Source organism: Arvicola amphibius, chromosome 4, assembly GCF_903992535.2.
Source record: "Arvicola amphibius chromosome 4, mArvAmp1.2, whole genome shotgun sequence".
In the NCBI taxonomy this organism is placed as follows: Eukaryota; Metazoa; Chordata; class Mammalia; order Rodentia; family Cricetidae; genus Arvicola; species Arvicola amphibius.
This window is the reverse complement of record NC_052050.1, coordinates 78,137,316-78,157,468: the sequence shown is the minus strand read 5'-3', so window position 1 is coordinate 78,157,468 and position 20,153 is coordinate 78,137,316. Positions and strand designations below refer to the sequence as shown.

General features: G+C 35.7%; 1 protein-coding gene across 1 annotated transcript in view; it reads right to left on the bottom strand.

Moving 5' to 3' along the window:
• Positions 1 to 11,783: 11,783 nt before the first annotated feature.
• Positions 11,784 to 20,153, bottom strand: part of Gabra1 (gamma-aminobutyric acid type A receptor subunit alpha1) — a 51,297-nt gene continuing 42,927 nt past the window's right edge. The window contains exons 8-9 of the mRNA XM_038327184.1: positions 15,217 to 15,419; positions 11,784 to 12,095 (exon numbers count right to left, since the gene is read on the bottom strand). Of these exons, the coding sequence (XP_038183112.1) occupies positions 11,784 to 12,095; positions 15,217 to 15,419 (515 nt within the window). The remainder of the gene's footprint in view (positions 12,096 to 15,216; positions 15,420 to 20,153) is intronic.

The window sequence follows — 20,153 nt, the reverse complement described above, 5'->3', positions numbered from 1 at the left end:
GATTTGCATTTCCCTGATGGCTAAGAATGCTGAATATTTCTTTGCTTCTCAGCCATTTTGTTTCCTTTTATTGATAATTCTCTGTTTAGAGATGAACAACATTCTTAATTTAGTTTATTGATGCCTCATTTCTTGAGTTCTTTTTACATCTTCGAAATTCAGTCTCTGTCAGATGTGGAGTTGATGAAAATCTTTTCCCACCCTGTGGGATGCCATTTTATCCTATCTGCTGTATTCTTTGTCTTGAAGAAGTCTTTCAAAAATTGAAAGGGAGTCCACAGAATGGGACAGTCTAGAACCTAAAATCTTGAATTCATTAGATTTTTTTCACTCTGCTACATTAAAGTTCAATTTGTTGTATGTGACAATGAGCAGATGATTTTCCATATTTGGTTTGTACCATCATTCACCAGTTATTTGGAGAACAGGTCTTTCAATGAGTTATGAAAATCTTTATTAAAAGCTCAAATCTTATCATGGGTGATAAATATTATTGGCTGTCTCTGTTTTTGAAGGGTCTGTGTGAGTTCATCATTCATTTTAAGGACATTCCTGCTTTACATCTGAGTTAGAGTTTGTCCATTGTTTTTAAGGGAAAATAATTTATAACACAAGATTTTTGATGAAATTTAAAAAAAATATTTGTGTTCTTTGTTGTGGCATCATGATAATTTGTCAAGTAGCAAAGGCATCTCTCCTATGCATGCCCCTTCAGCACACAAAATACTAAGAAATCATGAACTCAGGAGTTTATATTTAATAAATCAATAGCCTTTCCTGTTTTATTAAGAACATTGCTCAGTACAACTCTCTGTCCTTTGCCTGTGCTATAGAGTGATTAAACAGCACAAGGTCCTAGTAACTCAGAGTTTATGTTTATTTTCTCTGAAATGCAAACATGTTTGATCACAGATGTTATTACATGCTTGGTATAAATGTTATTACTTTGACATAAAGACAAGGATCCTTTGATACTATACCTCTAAATATTTTAAAGAAATCTTTGAGTTCCACATAGCATAGCTTGTTGTCTTACTGCATTTAAAGGCTCACATCTTCCTCCAGTATTCATTTGCATCCATTTAAATACAGCTTGGTTAAAACTGACAAAAGCTCAATAAATCTTACACTTTCATAGTTGTATACACAAAATTATATTACTAAAGAAACTAGACTGAAGAATGTAACTTACTATTTAAAGGAAAGTCACTTCAGATATTGGTCTGTGCTTTTTGGCTAAAAGCTAACAAGTACGTTTTATTGGCTATGTGATAAGTAAATCATTCAAAGTATCTTGTTTATAGAATAATAGATGAAATGATGAATATTTAATAGTCTATGGATAGACTGATGCTTTTGCCCATGTTAAAATATATAGAGCCATTTGGGGAGGGCTATTGATTGCTTGCCTTTCTTGAAAGCTGGCATAACAACTTCTGATACTATGAGAGCTAGTACTCAAGGAGGGTTCTAGTTTGGTACCAGCTTGACTTCTCCTGTGTCTTCATATGTGATATCTCAGCAATACAGCCTTATCTTGAAGTCCCATGAGTCATATAAGAGCAATGGCACTATCGTCTGTGGTTGTCTCAAACCTGCCATAAGCGGTATTTCCATTGTTTTACCCGAGGTTTCTGCTAGTAGCATGTGGCCCCTAGGGAGAGGGACATCACTTCACAGCGAGTAGCTTCATTTCAACTATATAATATGTGTATGCATACATTTATGGGGAACATATAAAATAATGTTCCCTTGTGGCTTTTTTAAGCATCCTTAACATTATATGCTCTCCGTTCCCTTCTTTTCCTTGATTATTATCCTCCTTCTGTGAATCACTATGTCTAGCCCAGTAGCATATCCCCATGATATAAAAGTGACACTTATATCTTTGGGGTAACCAACAGCTTTCTAATTGGACTTATGGTCTACTCTTTCTGTGTTTCTCCAATATAACAAGAATTCTCTTCCATAGCTCAATGGAAGCTTCACCTTTACTTGAACAAAATTATCTCATATCTAATGACTCATTGTCAAATGCAATCGGAACATCATAATGCAATGTGTTTCATGGAGAATGGAGCTTAATTATAGTCAGATATTTTTTTGGAAGGAGCACAGAGAATGTTAGGTGTTAATTGTGTGATGATTAAACAACTTCAAGAATTATTTCAAATGTTCACCCAAAAATATTTCTACTACTCTTATCACTTTTAAAAAATTAATTTTTAAGATTCAAGTAGTGAATTTCTGAAGAGAAATTTCATTTACCTTGCCCATTCTAATATCTTTTCTAGAGAAGCGGTATTTCTGGGGAAAACACTGAAGAGTATGCCCTCTCGTATGTAATATTGCTACTTGAAAAGGGTGGTGTAAGTCCTTTTATGATAAGGATAACACAAGTTGCTTTTACATTGATAGAATTTATAGGAGACTTGTAAACCTTTATGTGACTTGAAAAGGAAGTGCCATTCAGATAAATGATCAAATCATAGCCATAGACATTAGGAGGCCAAGGCTTTTGGCTGGATATTATTCTGTGGATTTTAATGTGCATCCTAGTTTAGTAACACCCAGATTCAGTAAAAACTTAATGTTACCCATTATAAAATACCATGTATTAAGGCATCGTATTATTTTTAAGCCAACAAAATACAACTGTTGTGCATCTATGACCATTAAACACAATTTGGGTCACTATTTTATATAAGTATATAACACTTGTGAACATTATCAAGATAGAAAGGTCACTAACTTCCTCTTTCAAATTCAATATCTATAAGTTACTTTCAGTTTTCCTAGCAACTTTGATATTAATGCCTTGTTTACATGGAAATGTGAGTTAAGCAGCTTACAGCAACAGTGTCTAGGGAGGAAGGATCACATTCAGATAACATCCTTGCCATAGACTGTGCAAACTAGTTAACTCACTGCTCTGCTGCTCTGACCTCCTCTATGAAATGAGGCTGCTGCCCTGGATGTGCCTTTTCAATTCCATGACCTAAATTTCGTTCCTAAAATAAGTGGCTGTGTTTCCTTGTATATGAATGTTTAAATACAATCCATTAAAGCTTATTTATGCTCCTCTTTCTTACAAGTAAACTGTACTTTTCTATGTTGGTATGTTTATTCAACTATGTACATGATTCAGGATTTTGCGATATGATGATGAATATGATAAAGATGAAAAAGTGAGACAAATTTGTACTAAAGATGCCACCTCATCTCCAGAAAGATGCATGTTTACATACATACATACACTTTTATGTGTATCTGTAAAAAAAAAAAAACAAGACAGTGCTTTCCCTCTTTGTTAGAAATTTAAACTTATAAATAATGTTTATTTGTGTTTTTTTTTTCATTCATGATAATCATCTGGCTCTAAATAGTGCCATGATGCGGAGATACTGAGCACACATCAATATTGTGCTATGTCATTATGGATTACTGTAGTGAAATCCTGGACATACGCATGCTTCACGGTGACATGATTGAAGATGGGGACTTCTTTCAGTGCACAAGATGAGTAATACATGTATTTTTAAAGAATTTTAATTATATCTCTGAACATATGTGTTTGTATGTATTGGGGGCAGTATATGTGCATGCTGTGGCACCAATGTGCAGGTTAGAGGACAACTTATAGAGTAGATTCCTCTTTCCACCATGTTGGTTCAGGAATTGAACTCAGGTCATCAGTTTTGGTGGAATTGCCTTTATTCACTGAACCATCTCACTAGTACAGAAATAAATTGTTTAAAGATAAGTTTTAGCTAATAAATGTCTGGTATAGAGAAGGCCTATGTATATTGGTATTCAGATAACAAATAAAAGGAGTTTAAGTTATTAGGGAAAAAAATCTAGAACTAGGTGTTTCTGGATTGATTTCTTAGGGTTGTTGTAGCAAATTAGAACAAGTAGATGATTGTATTCAGGTGAATTCTTTTCTCAACATTCTAGAGACTTCAAAATGCTGCCAGTGCTGTACTCTTTCCATGATTCTGCAGGGAAATAATTTCATGCCTCTTCAACTCTACTGGCATCAGGAGTTCAAACACATCACTCTAAACAGGTATCTGTCTTTTATGGTCTTCCTGTGCCATTTCCCACATCCTCAGTCAAGCCTGTCTTTTCCATTATAACATAATGAGCTTTAAGTGATTGTCATTAAACTTAGGGCTTGATAGTTGAAAAAAATCTTCTTAAGGCTTTTAATTATATTTTCAAACCCTGCTACACATAATAGAAATTAAGGCACAAGTTTTAAGATTTTAGCAATATTGATATTTATTTGTGAATAGCTACCATCCAAGGCATTCAAACTGTATACAATTGTGCTCTATAAAACTGCTAATTTATTACTCTATATGTCACATATATCTAATGGAAGGGAGAGAGATTTCCAGGGATAAAGGGACTATTATATACAGCTTTCTATCCCCAAGGTCAAGCCTGTTTTCTAACAGACAGTCACTCACAACACAAATCTACTCAATAAGTTGTTTCAATACCTCCAACCAGAAATCTATATCATTTTTTTTTGAAAAGGTTTTGTGCTATCTGGTTCAACTTTCTCTTTATTACTCATAAAGTAGAGGAGTTTAGTGTTAAATGATGCTGTTGAATGTGCCATATTAAAGAACTAAGTTTTGTTCTATTTCTTAGAGAATTTGAGAAATGTGCTTGGTGATGTCTGATCTACCTTTAGTGAGTTGTAGATGGAATGGTGGGCTATTCATTGTAGTTCTCTTTTAATTTTGAATTTATAGGGATATTCAGCTTCTGGAATTTACACACTCTTCAGTGGCAGTCTGTAAAATATGTGACTGTTGAGCCAGAAGCCCTGAGTATCAATACAAACGTCTTTAAGATATCACAGTTTCTTGTCTGAATACCTGCATTTTGAAGGGAAGCACACAATGGTATTATGAAGGGAATCCATTTGTCATTTTATTAAGATGTAGTAGGGATCCGGAAATTTAAATTATATTTAACAAAATGTTTTCATAAACCCTTCTAGGTAGTGTTGCATGCAGCTTGTACATTTTCCAGTCTCTAATGATAGATCTTTGTCATTGCAATCTAAAACTCATTTTTCAACGCTGTGGAAGCTGATGATAGTGAAAATCATCCTCAAATGTATCCTTAGACTTAAATCAGTTAAAAATTGGAGCTACCAGGAAAAATAGACTACCTACAAATAAAAGGGGCTAATTGCTTTCACAGGTTGACCTATGATGAGTTGATCTGTAATGTAGGAAGGAGAAAACCTTTTACTTATGCTGTTTGAAATTGAGCAAAACAATTTTGCTTTCAACATTAATCGAGTTTTCTTATATAAGGAAAGCATGTTCTCTGATTTTGCAGGTTCATTGATTTTTATTCCTCCACTTTGCTTGTATGTATCTTTTCATTTGTGGTGCAATTTGACAGTTGCCAGTTTTATGCTGAATGGCATAAAATCCCCAGGAGGTATTTCAACAAACCTTTGAATTCTTTGTCATTAACAGCAAATTGTATATGTTTTCCCTTGGAGAATCTTTACTCTTCTTCCTCCCTTTCCCCTTTACACGGATGTTGAATCCATCACATAAGCTGTGGGTGGTGTTGATGCCACCTGTGAATTGCTAATCAACAGTGTCTGGGGACATCTTATAAACACAAATTAATTAGCACCATCCAGACTTATTGAATTGGAAACTACATGTTATATCAGGTTATCAATTCTATAAAGCCTATCTTGGCATTGCAATGTGTGCTCCATTTTGATGGCCACTGGGGGATTGCCTTCCAGAATCCTCAAGAATAAGAATGGTCTTATTCTCTGACAGTATTTCTTCAAGTGTAGGAATATAAACACTGTGCATGAAGAAAAAGGATAAATCTCTCCATCAATGGTTTGGATAGGTCACTGGATTCTGTCTATGGAACATATCCTTGGTAAACACTGTCCCTTACAATTCACAAATTTAAATAGTTTTTCTACTTTCTTTGGTTTTTATACGGATTGTCCACTGATATTTTTTCTTATTATTTTCATTATTTGTTGCCCCATGGCTCTATCTTAAGAAAGAATCAAAAGTCTGCTAGGTTCAATTGCACCTATATTATGGGTGATACCTCACATCATTTCTTCCCATTAACTGTTAGTATTTTCACAGGTGTATTACAAATAACTTAAAAGATTTAATAGATAACTCTCCACAATATAGAGATGAATAAATTTTACTAAGTTGATGATGTACAGCAATGACCAACTCACAACACTCTTTCGCTGTATCCAATAATATGGTACCCAGTGGATACCATAGATTTCTTTCACAGGATATTGTGTGTATGTGGGCGCGTTTAAAGTGGGGTCCTTCGTGTCTAGAGTCTTTGACTTGACTTACTTTTCAGTTCATCCGTGTCACTTGGCTTGCAGTGCCTTGTCTCCCCTTCTGCAATTCATTTCTTTTTCCGCCTCATCTTTCCTGAATGGAAATTTTGGTATCCATCAGTTTTGTCGGCATTTGGAAGGTTTTCAATCTTGGGTGATAATGGATGGTGCCCCTCTTAGTATTCAAGCAGAGTTGTGAAGGAATTTACATTTTTATTCTTATGGGGAAATTAAACTGTGGACACTTATGGTGATCTGATATCAAACATTTTATAAAGAAACTAAAGCATTTCCCAGTGTCCACACTGTTTTATATTTTTGTTAGGTGTATGAGATTTTTTTTTTTTTTTGGTTTTTTGAGACAAGGTTTCCCTGTAGTTTCTAGAGCCTGTCCTGGAACTAGCTCTTGTAGACCAGGCTGGCCTTGAACTCAGAGATCCGCCTGCCTCTGCCTCCCGAGTGCTGGGATTAAAGGCGTGCGCCACCACCGCCCGGCTAGGTGTATGAGATTTTAAGTTTTCCATATTCTCTTTAGTATATTCCCTGACCTCTATTATATTAGGTTCATTTTCTGAGTATAAATTATTTTAGCATGTTGTTTTTTAATTTGCTTTCTTCTGATAACTAATGTTATTAGTTATGAAACATCATTTATTGCACTTATTCACTAAATTTTAGTACTCATGTGTGTAGTACATTTTAAAATGGGTTATTAATCTTTAAAAATAATTCCATAATTTATATATTCTGTGTACTTATTTATTAAAAATATTTTTTCAGACAATGATTTCAGCTTTTATATTTTTCTTCACTGTTATAATTTCATCTTTGAAGCACAAAGTCTTTTGATATTTAGTGCAGTATAATTTATTATGACTGTTTTTTCATTATATTGTATTTGGAAGTTTGCAAGAACTTTTGAGTTAGCAAAATCATGATTACTTTTAATATGTATCTTTTTCCTAGATATGTTTCAGTTTGGGTTCTTTTGTTTTGATTTAATTTGATAAAACAAAATAATATAATAGCAAATGTAGTGATATACCTCTTTTATTATTTTGGGGAATTAAATCATTATTTTTAGTATAACTTTAATCCCTTTGCTTCTTTTATTTGGAGTTTTAACATTTCAAGTTATATTTTTAAATATTATTATATTTAACTAATTAAAATATACATTTTATTACAACAGACATTTTGAAGTGCATGTATTGTAGAATAGCAAAATTAAGCTTCTTACTATGTTTACTCACATATGTATTTATCATTTTTGTGATAAGAATAGTTAAAATATAATGTATTAGAGATTTTAAACAAGTAATATTATACCAATTAAGCAGACTATATTTAGGAATATATATATATGAAGACAATAACAATCTGAAAAAATAGGTCATTTATTTTAAAGAGATTTGGAAAGGTTATGGACAGAGTTTGGAAGAAGAAAGGAATGAGAAAACTGTAATAATTGTTTTATAATCTCAATAAAAGAATACTTTGTTATTTAATGTTGTCAGTGTGTTATACAAAACATATCTAAAACTTGTATCACTTGGGCAATATCTTCCCAATTCTTAATATTCTGTTCTCAAATGTATAAGTTTAATAGTACTTAAGTTTGATGTGTGAGACCCTGTACCTTTGCCTTTCTGCCCTGTGTGTTATATTTAATATAATGTTTTACAATATCACACAAAGTGTCACAAGTGATAGAAGTTATCTTTTTATAGACTGAAAAAAATAATAGTCAACAATTATTTGTTAATTCAAAATGGGATACTTTTAAATGACAAATATATTCATTTTATTAGCCTTCGCTACTCTTGCAAGCAAGCGATATTTGTCCTTTTACCTTTCAAAATCCAATCTTGGTAACAAGTTTACTTAACAAAATGTCTTCATATCATTCTCCAAGTATGAATTCTTTATATCTGTACAATAGTTCTATTTCTTTTATAAATTTATAACTTCATGTTTTCATTAACTTCATTTTATTACCAATGGTGAGTTGTCAGCTAAAAGAAGAAAAGTACATGGGATATTTATTCTCTCACCATCTCTATTGTAGTAGAAGGGATGAAGGGAGTAAAAAGCCTTGGAACATGTTAGCACAAGGTCTTACAATGAACAAAATCAACAGTGGAAGGTAATTGTTTTGGCTAAATCATGTTGAAATAGAACGAAGTCAGATATTTGTAATGGTATATAAATTTAAAGATCTTCAACGAATCACTTCAATTAACAGATGATTGGCAGTAATGCTAAGCCTCTCTTGTTCCCTTGATACTTATGAGGGGCCTTGACATGGGCTCAGTTTCTTAGCCAAATAATCATCATTCCTTGTGTTCCTTCCTAGGTATGCTCAGAAATGAATGAACCTGAATAGTGATACAGTTTACATGAACAGCATTACTGGATCATGCAATGTTATGTTATGTTATATAACATGGCTAGTATTTCTAGTTTATTTTAAATTTGAAGAGGCTACTGCATTTGTTGTAACTAAATCTACATTGTTTTGATCTTGTCACCAATGGAGAGATCACCTCACATCATCTCATCTATCATAACTAAACATAATTTTATCTCTACAGTGGATCTTGTCCTGTTCCTTTTATCTTTCACAAATGCTCACCATCAAATACCGATCAACCAATAACAAACAACAATTATTTGGTAATTCTAGTTCTTAGGCAACTCTTTGCAAATAATAATATCAAACTATTGACATATCTTTAAAAATTCTTCTGAGTGGCCAGGTTGCGGTTGAAACTTGGTACTTGCTGGTATTTCTAGCCCCAAAATTGGTTAAACAGGGCAATGGACAGACCTTTGTGTGTTGTATAAACAGAATCAAATATTCCAGTTTATTATTGAATAATGTAAGCTTTATTATTATCATAAGATACAGTGAGACATGAGATTAAAAGCTTTTGCTAAACGCTGTAAAGAGCGACATGCAGCTGCCATGAGCAATCTTGACTCAGGATGGGTTTTATTGCCACTTCATTGCACGAAGGTGCATAAACATTCAGTGTCATCTTTTAAAAATATTCCTGGGAGTCAACAGGAACTGCCCTCTATAAGGGTGTATCTTTATTTTCCAAGGAAGACTTAACTAGTATTACATGGTTTAGCAAAGCACTGTTGTTGTAAAGCTACATAGAATAATTTCTCTTTGATAAGTTTGCAATCAATTTACACAATAGAATATTACTCACATGTACTAACAAACTAAGAAAGGATGGCAGTGCAATCATTGCAAGGCAGTAAGCAGACTAATAGATATTCACATCTAATAAGCAAAATACAGACCCAAAACTAGGCATGAAGAGTCTGGAAGATAAAATGCTCTCACTAAACATGTCGGGTTAACGTCGGAAAATAACAAGATAAACGGCAACACAAATGTTAGAGCCATAATTTATTTTATTTTCTTTACATATCTATACATGAAATATCCTTGGTTCAGCCATTTTTGGCGTAGCTCATGAAATTTAGGCAGGACCAAATCAAACAATGAAGCACATTTAAAATGAAACCAGAGATTTGTCATCTTTAGGGATACACAAGCAATGCGTTTTCCAACATCATTGGATAGCAGCTGTTTGAGAAAAACATCACTCAAACATCAGGTATGGATTCTAATTGTCTTATTTGGCAATTATACTAAAAGGTTTACATCATGATCTTATAAATGTGATTAGACCATGATCTGTGGATTCTGAACACTAAAGTTAAATATCTGTGAAAATCTATCAGACAAAAGGAGACTTCAAAAATACCTTCTTCATAAATATTTACTTCTAAAACATCTGGGCAGTAATGAAAGGCTAGAAGTTTTTATAAGTAATATTAATGGACCTCTTTTATTTAAAGCCCTTACATAGTATACCTACAAATATATTGCTGCAGTATAAATGAAATGTAATAATATTACTCAATAAAAGCTAGTTCCTGTACATTCTTTCATGTATTTTATATTTTTGATGCTACATATGGTACAGCACTTATTGAAATAATTGGTATCAGCAAATAGAGAAATAATATACAGTTGGTTTTCTAGCTCCAACTACTGTTCCCTATTTTTTCTCTTTTTCACAATAGCCTAAAGTAGGGAAAATATATGACAGAACTCAAGCAGATAGCAACTGTTCTCTTATTGAACACTGGGCAACAGTGAAGTTATGAGCGTTCTCTATATAATTGAATTTCATTCTCAATATGTTTTAAGTGGCATCTGTCTCCTACAGGCTGTTCTGTTCTTAAATGCAGGCTCTAAATGTATTTCCATAGCATTTAACAACATTCTAACAGCTATAAGTGGAGATTCCTCGATGATATTTTAAGAACATAACTTTAAAAAAATTTTAAATGTACAATCTCATGCTGAATATTTACATATATAATTTATATATTCTATTTTTTGTTGGCTAGTCATAAATTTCAATCTAAAGCTTTTGATGTAGTTATATAAAAGAATACATTCAACAATTCTAGAGCTTGCAAAATAGTTTTGCCCTTCTGAAAAATTCTTCATCATAAGAATAGAGTGATTCTTGGATGGAACGATGAACTATCAGGGAATAAAAGTGAAAGGGAGGGTAGTTTTAAAATTATTAAATTAATTGATTGATTTCCTCTTCTACCAAGTAAACATCTGTGTTAGGCTAGCTGATCTCCATAGACTACTGGGAAAAGTTCAGATGATAGCGATGCAGCCTGTCGAAAGGGTTTCTTTTCGTTGGATTGAGAATGCTACTTTGACAGGTGCATCTTACCCTGTTAGACTTCCATAAATCTAAAATAGCATCGAACAACAGAATACTACGTAGCAAGATTTAAAAAAAAAGAGCCTAGGGAATTTTTTTTTTTAAATTTGACACTCAAAACATTAAATCTATATATCGGCTTAATACATAAAACAAATAAACATAAGCACACCTTCGTTTGTGCAATAAAGACATAGATTTAAAGTTCATTAAACATTTGTCGTGTATCCTTTTAAACACTTTCACACAAAAATATTTTTGACATATATATTTTTTGAGAATATTTGGAAATATATATTACAAATGACTCTGTGGTTATAGTTAAGCTCTGGTTTTCTTCTACTTTTCCCCCTATCTTTGGACCTTCTTTCCCCTCTCCCTTCCTCTCATGACTATCACCTTCTGATACGATTTTGCTTCCTGGCTTCCTCTCAGAATCCTGTCTCCAAACTGAGAACTCTGCTCTGCTCTGGACTGTCAGACAGGGGTCTCTTGTTCTTATATAAAATATGGAAATAAGAAAACCTTCAGACTCTTTAAGACAGAGGCAGTTAAGCAGATAGGAATCACTGCGTTGAGAACAGAAAGCGATTCTCGGTGCAGGAGGACTGAACAACAGAATGAGACTAAACAACCTATTGATGTGGTGTGGGGGCTTTTAGCTGAGGCTCTCTGTTTAAATAGGTGGCCCAGTAGACTAAGTTGAAGATTCCAAATAGCAGCGGGAAGGCTATTCTTGACAGTCGGTCGATTTTGCTGACGCTGTTAAAAGTCTTCTTGGGTTCTGGTGGTTTTGTCTCAGGCTTGACTTCTTTTGGTTCTATGGTCGCGCTTTTAGCAATGGTTGCCAAGCCAGGATCACCTCTGGCCAAGTTAGGGGTGTAGCTGGTGGCTGTTGGAGCATATGTGTTGTTTTTCTTAATGAGAGGATCCTTCACTTTCTTTGGCTGGAGAAGAAAAAGTAATTTATTTAGCAAACAGTGGGAAACAAAATTATAAGTTTCTGAGCAGAATAGCACTTGCTGCAAAACCCAAATGTTTGCTTGATTTAAAAATCTACAATCTGTAATTTATGACTAACATAAATGTGATCATTTGAAAGGCCAGACAATGTTTGTAACCTTTTAGATCAAGAGGTAGAATCTGTTTCTTCACCAGTTAAATACAAAACAGACGGGATACAGAAGTGATGTTATGTAAGCTCAGGATACTGGACTCAAAACCTTTTCATTGTCAACCTTCACCTTCTAGATACTTCCTGGAGAAGAAAGCCCAGGATATACTAGAGAATACCTTGAGAATAGGTACAGTGCAAGACCCATGGCAGCCAGAGCCAGCTGAGGCCTCAGATATGTGAAGAGGCCAAGTGTTTCTCAACTTTTGTCGAACCTCCAGTAAATCACAGGGCTGTGAATGAACCCAGGTTGCATAAAAGTTACACTCCAGGTTGTTCCCAGGCACAAACTCAGGATCGCCAGCAAATAACTGGCTGCTATTTCAGGCTAGTTCCTAGGCTTTCCATCAGGAGATTTTCCTAAACAACTGTCCTTTTGCAGAGTTACGTGATTTCACACAGTTGCCTTTAGCTATTTGCAGATATTGAACACTTGAAATTCATCTAGACTTACTTGAGATGTATTGTAAGCAAAAATATGAATGGAATTTTGATGATGTGTATAACAAAAAAAAAAAAAACAAGTCAGACTCCTTGAAGGCTTGCAACTATAAATCCAATGTGTTTTGTGTATTCTGTATATTGGAAAGCAGCATATTAATCATCATGGTTAATGTTTATTTATACTTTGATCATGTATTTTTTTATTATTATTGTTATTGTTTTCTGAGGTAGGGTATTACTATATAGCTTTGGTTAGCCTCGAACTAATAGAGATCCACCTGCTCTGCCTCTCAAGTGCTGGGACAAGATGGTTGATATGGCAGAGGAACAGCGAGGGAGAGCAAGGAAAGAGATATCTTGATTGAGGGAGCGATTATGGAGCTAACAAAAAATCTGGCACTAGGGAAATATTCAGGAATCCACAAAGATGACCCCGGCTAAGACTCTAAGAAACAGTGGAGTGGGTAGCTGAACTGGCCTTCCCCTGCAATCACCTTGATGACTACCTTAATTGTCATCACAGAACCTTCATCCAACAACTGATGAAAGCAGCTCCACAGCGAAGCACTGGGTTGGGCAGGGCCGTTTTAAAAGGGAAGGAAGTGAATGTGCACAGGAGGTGCTCTTAGTTGTTACAGATGAGGAAGTATACCCCAAGGTCGGGCCAGTACACATGCCTGAATACTGTCACTGAGCGACATCAATTTGTTAAATGTAACCCAACTGAAACATAGAAATAATTAATTAAGCTCAGAAAACAGATGAAGGAGTTATGGTTTTTTTTTTAATTACAAAACATATAAGACTAGGAAAATAATGGGTTACTTCTGGCATTAAATGCAAAAAGGTTTTTAAAAAAACAAAAACAATATTGGGAATTTACCCAAGAGATGCCCAATCATATTACAAAAGCATTTGTTCAATTATGTTTATATCAGCATTATTTGTAATAGCCAGAACCTGGAAACAGCCTAGATGCCCTTCAGTGGAAGAATGGATGAAGAAAGTGTGGAATATATACATATTAGAGTACTACTCGGCGGTAAAAAACAATGACATCTTGAATTTTGCATGCAAATGGATGGAAATAGAAAACACCATCCTGAGCGAGGTAACCCAGGCCCAAAAAAGATGAACATGGGATGTACTCACTCATAATTGGTTTCTAGCCATAAATAAAGGACATCGAGCCTATAATTCGTAAAAAATCCTAGAGAAGCTATATAAGAAGGTGAACCCAAAGAAAAAAAGAAAAACATATAGTTATCCTCCTGGATATTGGAAGTAGACAAGATTGCCGGACAAAAAATGGGAACATGGGGGTGGGGTGGGATGGGGGAATGGGGGGGATGGGGAGAGAAAAGTGTGAAGTGGAGGATGGGAAGAGCTTGGGGGAATAGGATGGTTGGGATATAGGAAGGGTGGATATGGGAACAAGGAATTATATATCTTAGTTAAGGGAGCCATTCTAGGGTTGGCAGAGACTTGACTCTAGAGGGGTTCCCAGGTGTCCAGGATGACGCCCCCAGCTAGTTCCTTGGGCAGCTGAGGAGAGGGTGCCAGAAATGTCCAGATCCTATTATCATACTCATGAATATCTTGCATATCACCATAGAACCTTCACCTGGCATTGGATGGAGAAAATGACAGAGCCCCACATAGGAGCACCAGACTGATCTCTCAAGGTCCTGATGAGGAGCAAAAGGAGGGAGATCATGAGCAAGGAAGCCAGGACCTCGAGGAGTGCTTTTACCCATTGAGACGGTGGGACAGAGCTAACGGGAGACCACCAAGTCCAGTTGGAATGGGACTGATGGAACAGGGGACCAAACCGGACTCTCTGAATGTGGCTGATGGTGAAGGAGGACTGAGAAACCAAGGACAATGGCAATGAACATGAACTCTACAGCATGGACGGGCTCACTGTGAGCCTTGTCAGTTTGGTTGCTCACCTTCCTGGACTTAGGGGGAGCTGGGAGGACCTTGGACTTAACATAGTGAAGGGAACCCTGATGGTTCTTTGTCTTTGGAGAGGGGTGGAGTGGGAGTATGGGTGGAAGGGAGGGGAGGGAAGGGGGAGGAGGAGGGGAGGAGATGGAAGTCTTGAATAAAAAAAAGCCTCCTCCTAACAAAAAAAAAAAACAAAAAAAAACAAAACAACAACAAAAAAAAACAATTTCCAAGACCAGAGAAGGCACATTTGAATAGATTTCATCTTTGATTGTCTCTCCTTTCTCCTATCCTCTACCTGCACATTGATTCAACCAAACAATCTCCATTATGAACAGTAACAGAATATTAATCCACCTGACTTCATCATTTACAGCCTGAGAAGATAAGAAAAGGGTACTCACTCCCCTTGTGCATCTAATTGCACAAACCAACATATTCCTCAAAAAGGCTTATGGCCTCAGAATCCTGATATAACAAAAAACCACTGTGGTATTTACCTTTTCTGGAACCACGCTTTTGCCATCCCACGCATACCCTCTCTTGGTGAAATAGTTTACAGTGGCAAACTCAATCAGAGCTGAGAAAACAAAGGCATAGCACACTGCAATAAACCAGTCCATGGCTGTTGCATAAGCCACCTTCGGGAGGGAATTTCTGGCACTTATACTCAGGGTTGTCATGGTCAGAACTGTTGTCACTCCTGTAAGGAGAGAAATAAATATACTGATTCATTATAGACAATTTCATAACAGCAGGCCTAAGATCAAAGGGTACCAATAGCATCATACTCAGATTTGAACTCATCTATTTTAATTTGCAGTGGAGGAGTAATGATGTAGGCTCAATATAGTTTGAGATCAATAGAGTAGCAATAGGTTGTGTTGTTTGGAGGAGATAAACCACTATGCTAACTGAGAATCTGTTACTAAAGCAGTGAACATCTTTACATAGGCATCCTGTATGTGTATCCTTGACATAAACATCTTAGGTATCTACTGCCTGCGATGTTCTAGAAATATCTATAGTGTGACTTAATAGTCTTTGTCCCAAATGTAGGCACCTGATACTCAATTAGTCCTTGATAGCAGAAAGATGAGTAACAGTTTAGGGAATCGATTATTTATTGTATTTGAAACTTTGCTCTGTAGAATGAGCGGCGAGCTGTGTCCCGCCACCCGGCTAGCTTTGTCCAAAATAATTACATGGAAACTGTATTCTTTTAAACACTGCCTGGCCCATTATCTGTAGCCTCTTATTGGTTAATTCTCACATCTTTCTTTAACCCATATTTAGTAATCCGTGTAGCACCACGAGGTGTGGCTTACCAGGAGAGATCTTAACCTGTGTCCATCTCAGAGAGGAGAATCATGGTGACTGCATAAAGCGACTGCCTGAAGTGTCTCCCCCTCTTTCTCAGAATTCTGTTCTGTCTACTCCACCTACCTAATTTTCTGTTCTCTTAAAGGGCCAAGGCAGTTTTCTTTATTAATTAACCAATGAAAGTAACATAGACAGATAACTCTCGTCCGGTACTATTTCTTGCTCAAAAGAGTTGTTCATTTCCTAGAAGCTGCGCATGCATGCATGCATGTATAGCAAGTTACATAAAAGTTGCTGTGGGCAAAATAGTATGTACACATACTTGCATATAGATTTTATATATTTTGCTTAAAATCAAGTGGCTTAGTGGCAGGGCACTAGGGAGTGGGGTGGGGCAAACCAACTACAGTTTTCCCTCTTTCTCCTCCTTCAGCTTTCCCTCTCCACCTCCCTCTACACTCCCCATCTACTCTTTTTTTTGTTTTTCTTTTTTGTTTTTGTTTTTGTTTTTCGAGACAGGGTTTCTCTGTAGCTTTGGAGCCTGTCCTGGAACTAGCTCTTGTAGACCAGGCTGGTCTCGAACTCACAGAGATCCGCCTGCCTCTGCCTCCCGAGTGCTGGGATTAAAGGCATGCGCCACCGCCGCCCGGCCCATCTACTCTTTATAGAGTAAGGCCTCCCATGGGACTCAGCAATGTCTGGTATACCAAGTTGAGGCAGGACCAAGTCCTTCTCCCCTGCATCAAGGCTGAGAAAGGTATTCCACCACAGAAAATGGGTTCTAAAAAAGTCAGTTTATGTACCAGCAATAAATCCTGGTCCCACTGACAGAAGCCCTAGAAATTTATCTAGATATTTCAATGAGACAGAGTGTGGGTAATGTTACATTTTACTGTTAATTGAATTACCATATGAAACACATTGTCTTAGTACCATATATTGAGTTTAATGCTTTGAGAGGCCTTTAGTAAAATTTACAAGTGTTTAAAAAAATATTTCAAAGTTATCTTGCCAGAATGGGTCAGAGATCACCACCAGGCAGCCTTGAGCGACTACAGGGACTATTTAGGGTGCCCTGGTAAATGAACTCACAGACCTTTGTCACTATGACTGTAAAGAGGTGAATTCCATCTTCTATCTGTCTACTGTTTATGCCATCAGTGAAATTCTCAGAAAGAAGAAGCTTTCCTCAGTCACTCACAACATTACTGTGAGGATTACATTTAATCGCGTGAAGATGATTGCATTGCTGAGGAAGGAGCTGCCAATCCATGAATCTGAATCTGGGATTAATTCCTCCTGCTGATAACTTTAGAAAATCGGATGTGCTACATGGCTGATAGAAATTGTTTGTAATCTGCTTTAAATCAACAAACATTCTTAGGTTTTCCAGGAATATCAGGGTGGATTTTTGTAGTCTTTACACTACACTAGAAAATTAAATAACTAAGAAGAAATACAGTTGAATACCTATTAAATAATATTCTTAACACATGATCAGGATTGTAAGGGATATATTTAATGTAAGTTTTGGATGGCACAGGATTCAGAAAATTCTAGGACAAGTCCTTATTACATAACCAAACTAAAGAATATTAGCTGGCAAACTGCCCCCAGATTTACATATCAATATTAACTAGAGCAGATAGCAAGGTAATTAAGAGTCAGTAATTGGGGAACAGAGCAGCCCAATTCCAAATCCCAACTGGATAATTGCTGAATGACCTTGGGACAATTTTTCCACAATCTCAGGCTTCGGAATTGTTGCTTTTAATTTCTTCCTTGTTAATTGATTTTATTAACTCTAACTCACAGTGTTATTGGGAGTATTAAATAAGATAATATAATAAAATATTAAATCCTTAGCCGAAGGGTTAAGGGAAATACTAACAACTATGAAGGAAAATGTCTGTGTTCTATTTTACATATCACTACTGCCATAAACTTCAGTTTTCTAAAATTCAATTTACAAATGCAAATATTAAAAGTAATCTGGAAATTAATTATTTTACCCTCTCCCCCCAAAAATCCTTTGTAAACTAGGAATAGTACAGAATAGTTTAAAGGGTATGTTTGTGTGTGTGCGTGCGCGTGTGCGTGTGCGTGTGTGTGTGTGTGTGTGTGATTTGAATGATTTGAAGTCTCTGCCGTATAAAAAATGGAAAGAAACCAAAAGGTCAAAAGGTACTGAATGTTTTTTAGATTCCAATGGTTAAGACTGATAATTAATATATTTTACCTCTCTTGTGAATACATGTAAAGACTGTCGTCTCTTCCCTGTACCTGCCTTTGACTAGAAATAGAGTTCAGACATATGCACTAAAAAAGACAATATTATATTGCTGTTAATGGGCAAAATTAAAGGTAAAGCTTGGATCTTTTTAGCAGCAAATTTACATGACATTGTTTGCAAATAAGAGAGCACAGGAAGACAAAAAGATTGTATTTTCAAGTCATACCTCATTTTAGATTGCTTTGTATCAAACTGTTATAATTCTATTGAGATTTTTTTCTTTTTTGGTATTTCTTTACATACTGGGGATGTGGTTAGGCATCCACAGAGCTCAGAGAAATGTGCTAAGCTCAGGTTAAAAAGAATAGAAACATGTACTAAATAAATGTTAAAGGGCTAAAGGGCTAGGAAAATGTATTTGTGATTTTTATTGAACTTAAACACCACAAATATATGACTTTGCACACAGAAATACTTGCTGTAGCTGAGTTTACAGTTAGACACTTAATGTTCACCAAAAGGTCGTTGGTCACTCTGGTTTAAGATCATTGAAAATGTTATAAGTAATGTTTTGGACTCATAAAACACTGAAAAGCCTTGGCAAATTTCCTGTTAGAAAGGACATTTATGACTTGAACAAGAAAAGGAAGGTAGGGAAAATGTAGGAAAAAAATCCCTTTTCTGTGTAATACTGGTTTCATTCTTTTGAAATAAAATAAAATGAAAGCTAAAACCTAAACCGTGTGTCTGATTCAATGTTTATTTCCTAGTGCAATGAGGGCTGAAATGGATACCCATACAGAGGCAAGAATCTCTCAAGAGGTCAGTCTTAATGTATTCGATGATTGTTAACATTGGCAAATGGGTACAAAGAAAAATGAATCTGAAATGAACTGCTCATTTATTCTGCAGGTGGAAATCATTTTGCAGGTGAATTTAGTTGTGTGCTTAAGCTGTTGTCAGAAGGCCAGGGAACAGATTAGGAGAACGTCAAGCCATGAGCATTGCTAAATTCAGAAGACAAGGCACTTCTGAATAGATGGGGCAGGGTCTGTCTCTCTTTTTCAGAGAACTTATATGTTATCCCTTAAAAAACCATGGGTATTAGGGTCATCAGAAGCTCAGCATATAAACTGATTTGAACACATTTAAATGGTTTTCTATGTAGTACATATGGCCTTCAACAGAGCAGGTACATAGTAGTTGCTTGTTGAAGGAACAGGGATGAATATGTCTTCCCCCAGTGAGCATGTGGTTCTTACTTCTAAATGAATGATCGGGACCAGAGTGAACCCATTACGTACCAGCTTAATGTAGCAGGATGAAACAAAGGTGATAGCTCTGGGCCAGCATTTAGTACAATGAATCTGGAGCTAATGCTTATGATTCCCCAGCACCTCTCCTAGTAGCTCCTAACCTGAGATGAATAATTTAATCATGTTCATTTGGTTTCAAGTTAATAAGATGTTCAGAAAAACAGTGTCTAAGATGATTTAGGTGTAAATGACATGATGTGGTGAATCTCATTGAAAATGGCTAGTATAGAAAGCACATAACAACTATTCTTCATAATTTTATGATCATAAAAACTTCAAGTTTAAACATGTATTTCATGAAGGCAATAGTGTATATGTCATTTATGACCTCATCTTATATTCCAGAACAGAGCCCCACCTTGGTGCATTTCAAAATAAAATCCATTGTCTAAGTGAATCAATAAGTTTACTGTGGTATTAGTGTCTCCATCAGATTGAAAAGCATGGTCAGGATGGTGTTTTAACTGAGATTCAGTCAGGAAACACTACTTTCTATGAAATATAAACTCGAAAAATATGTACCAGTAGGTCAGTTTTCACATTATACAAGGGTGTTCACTGTTCA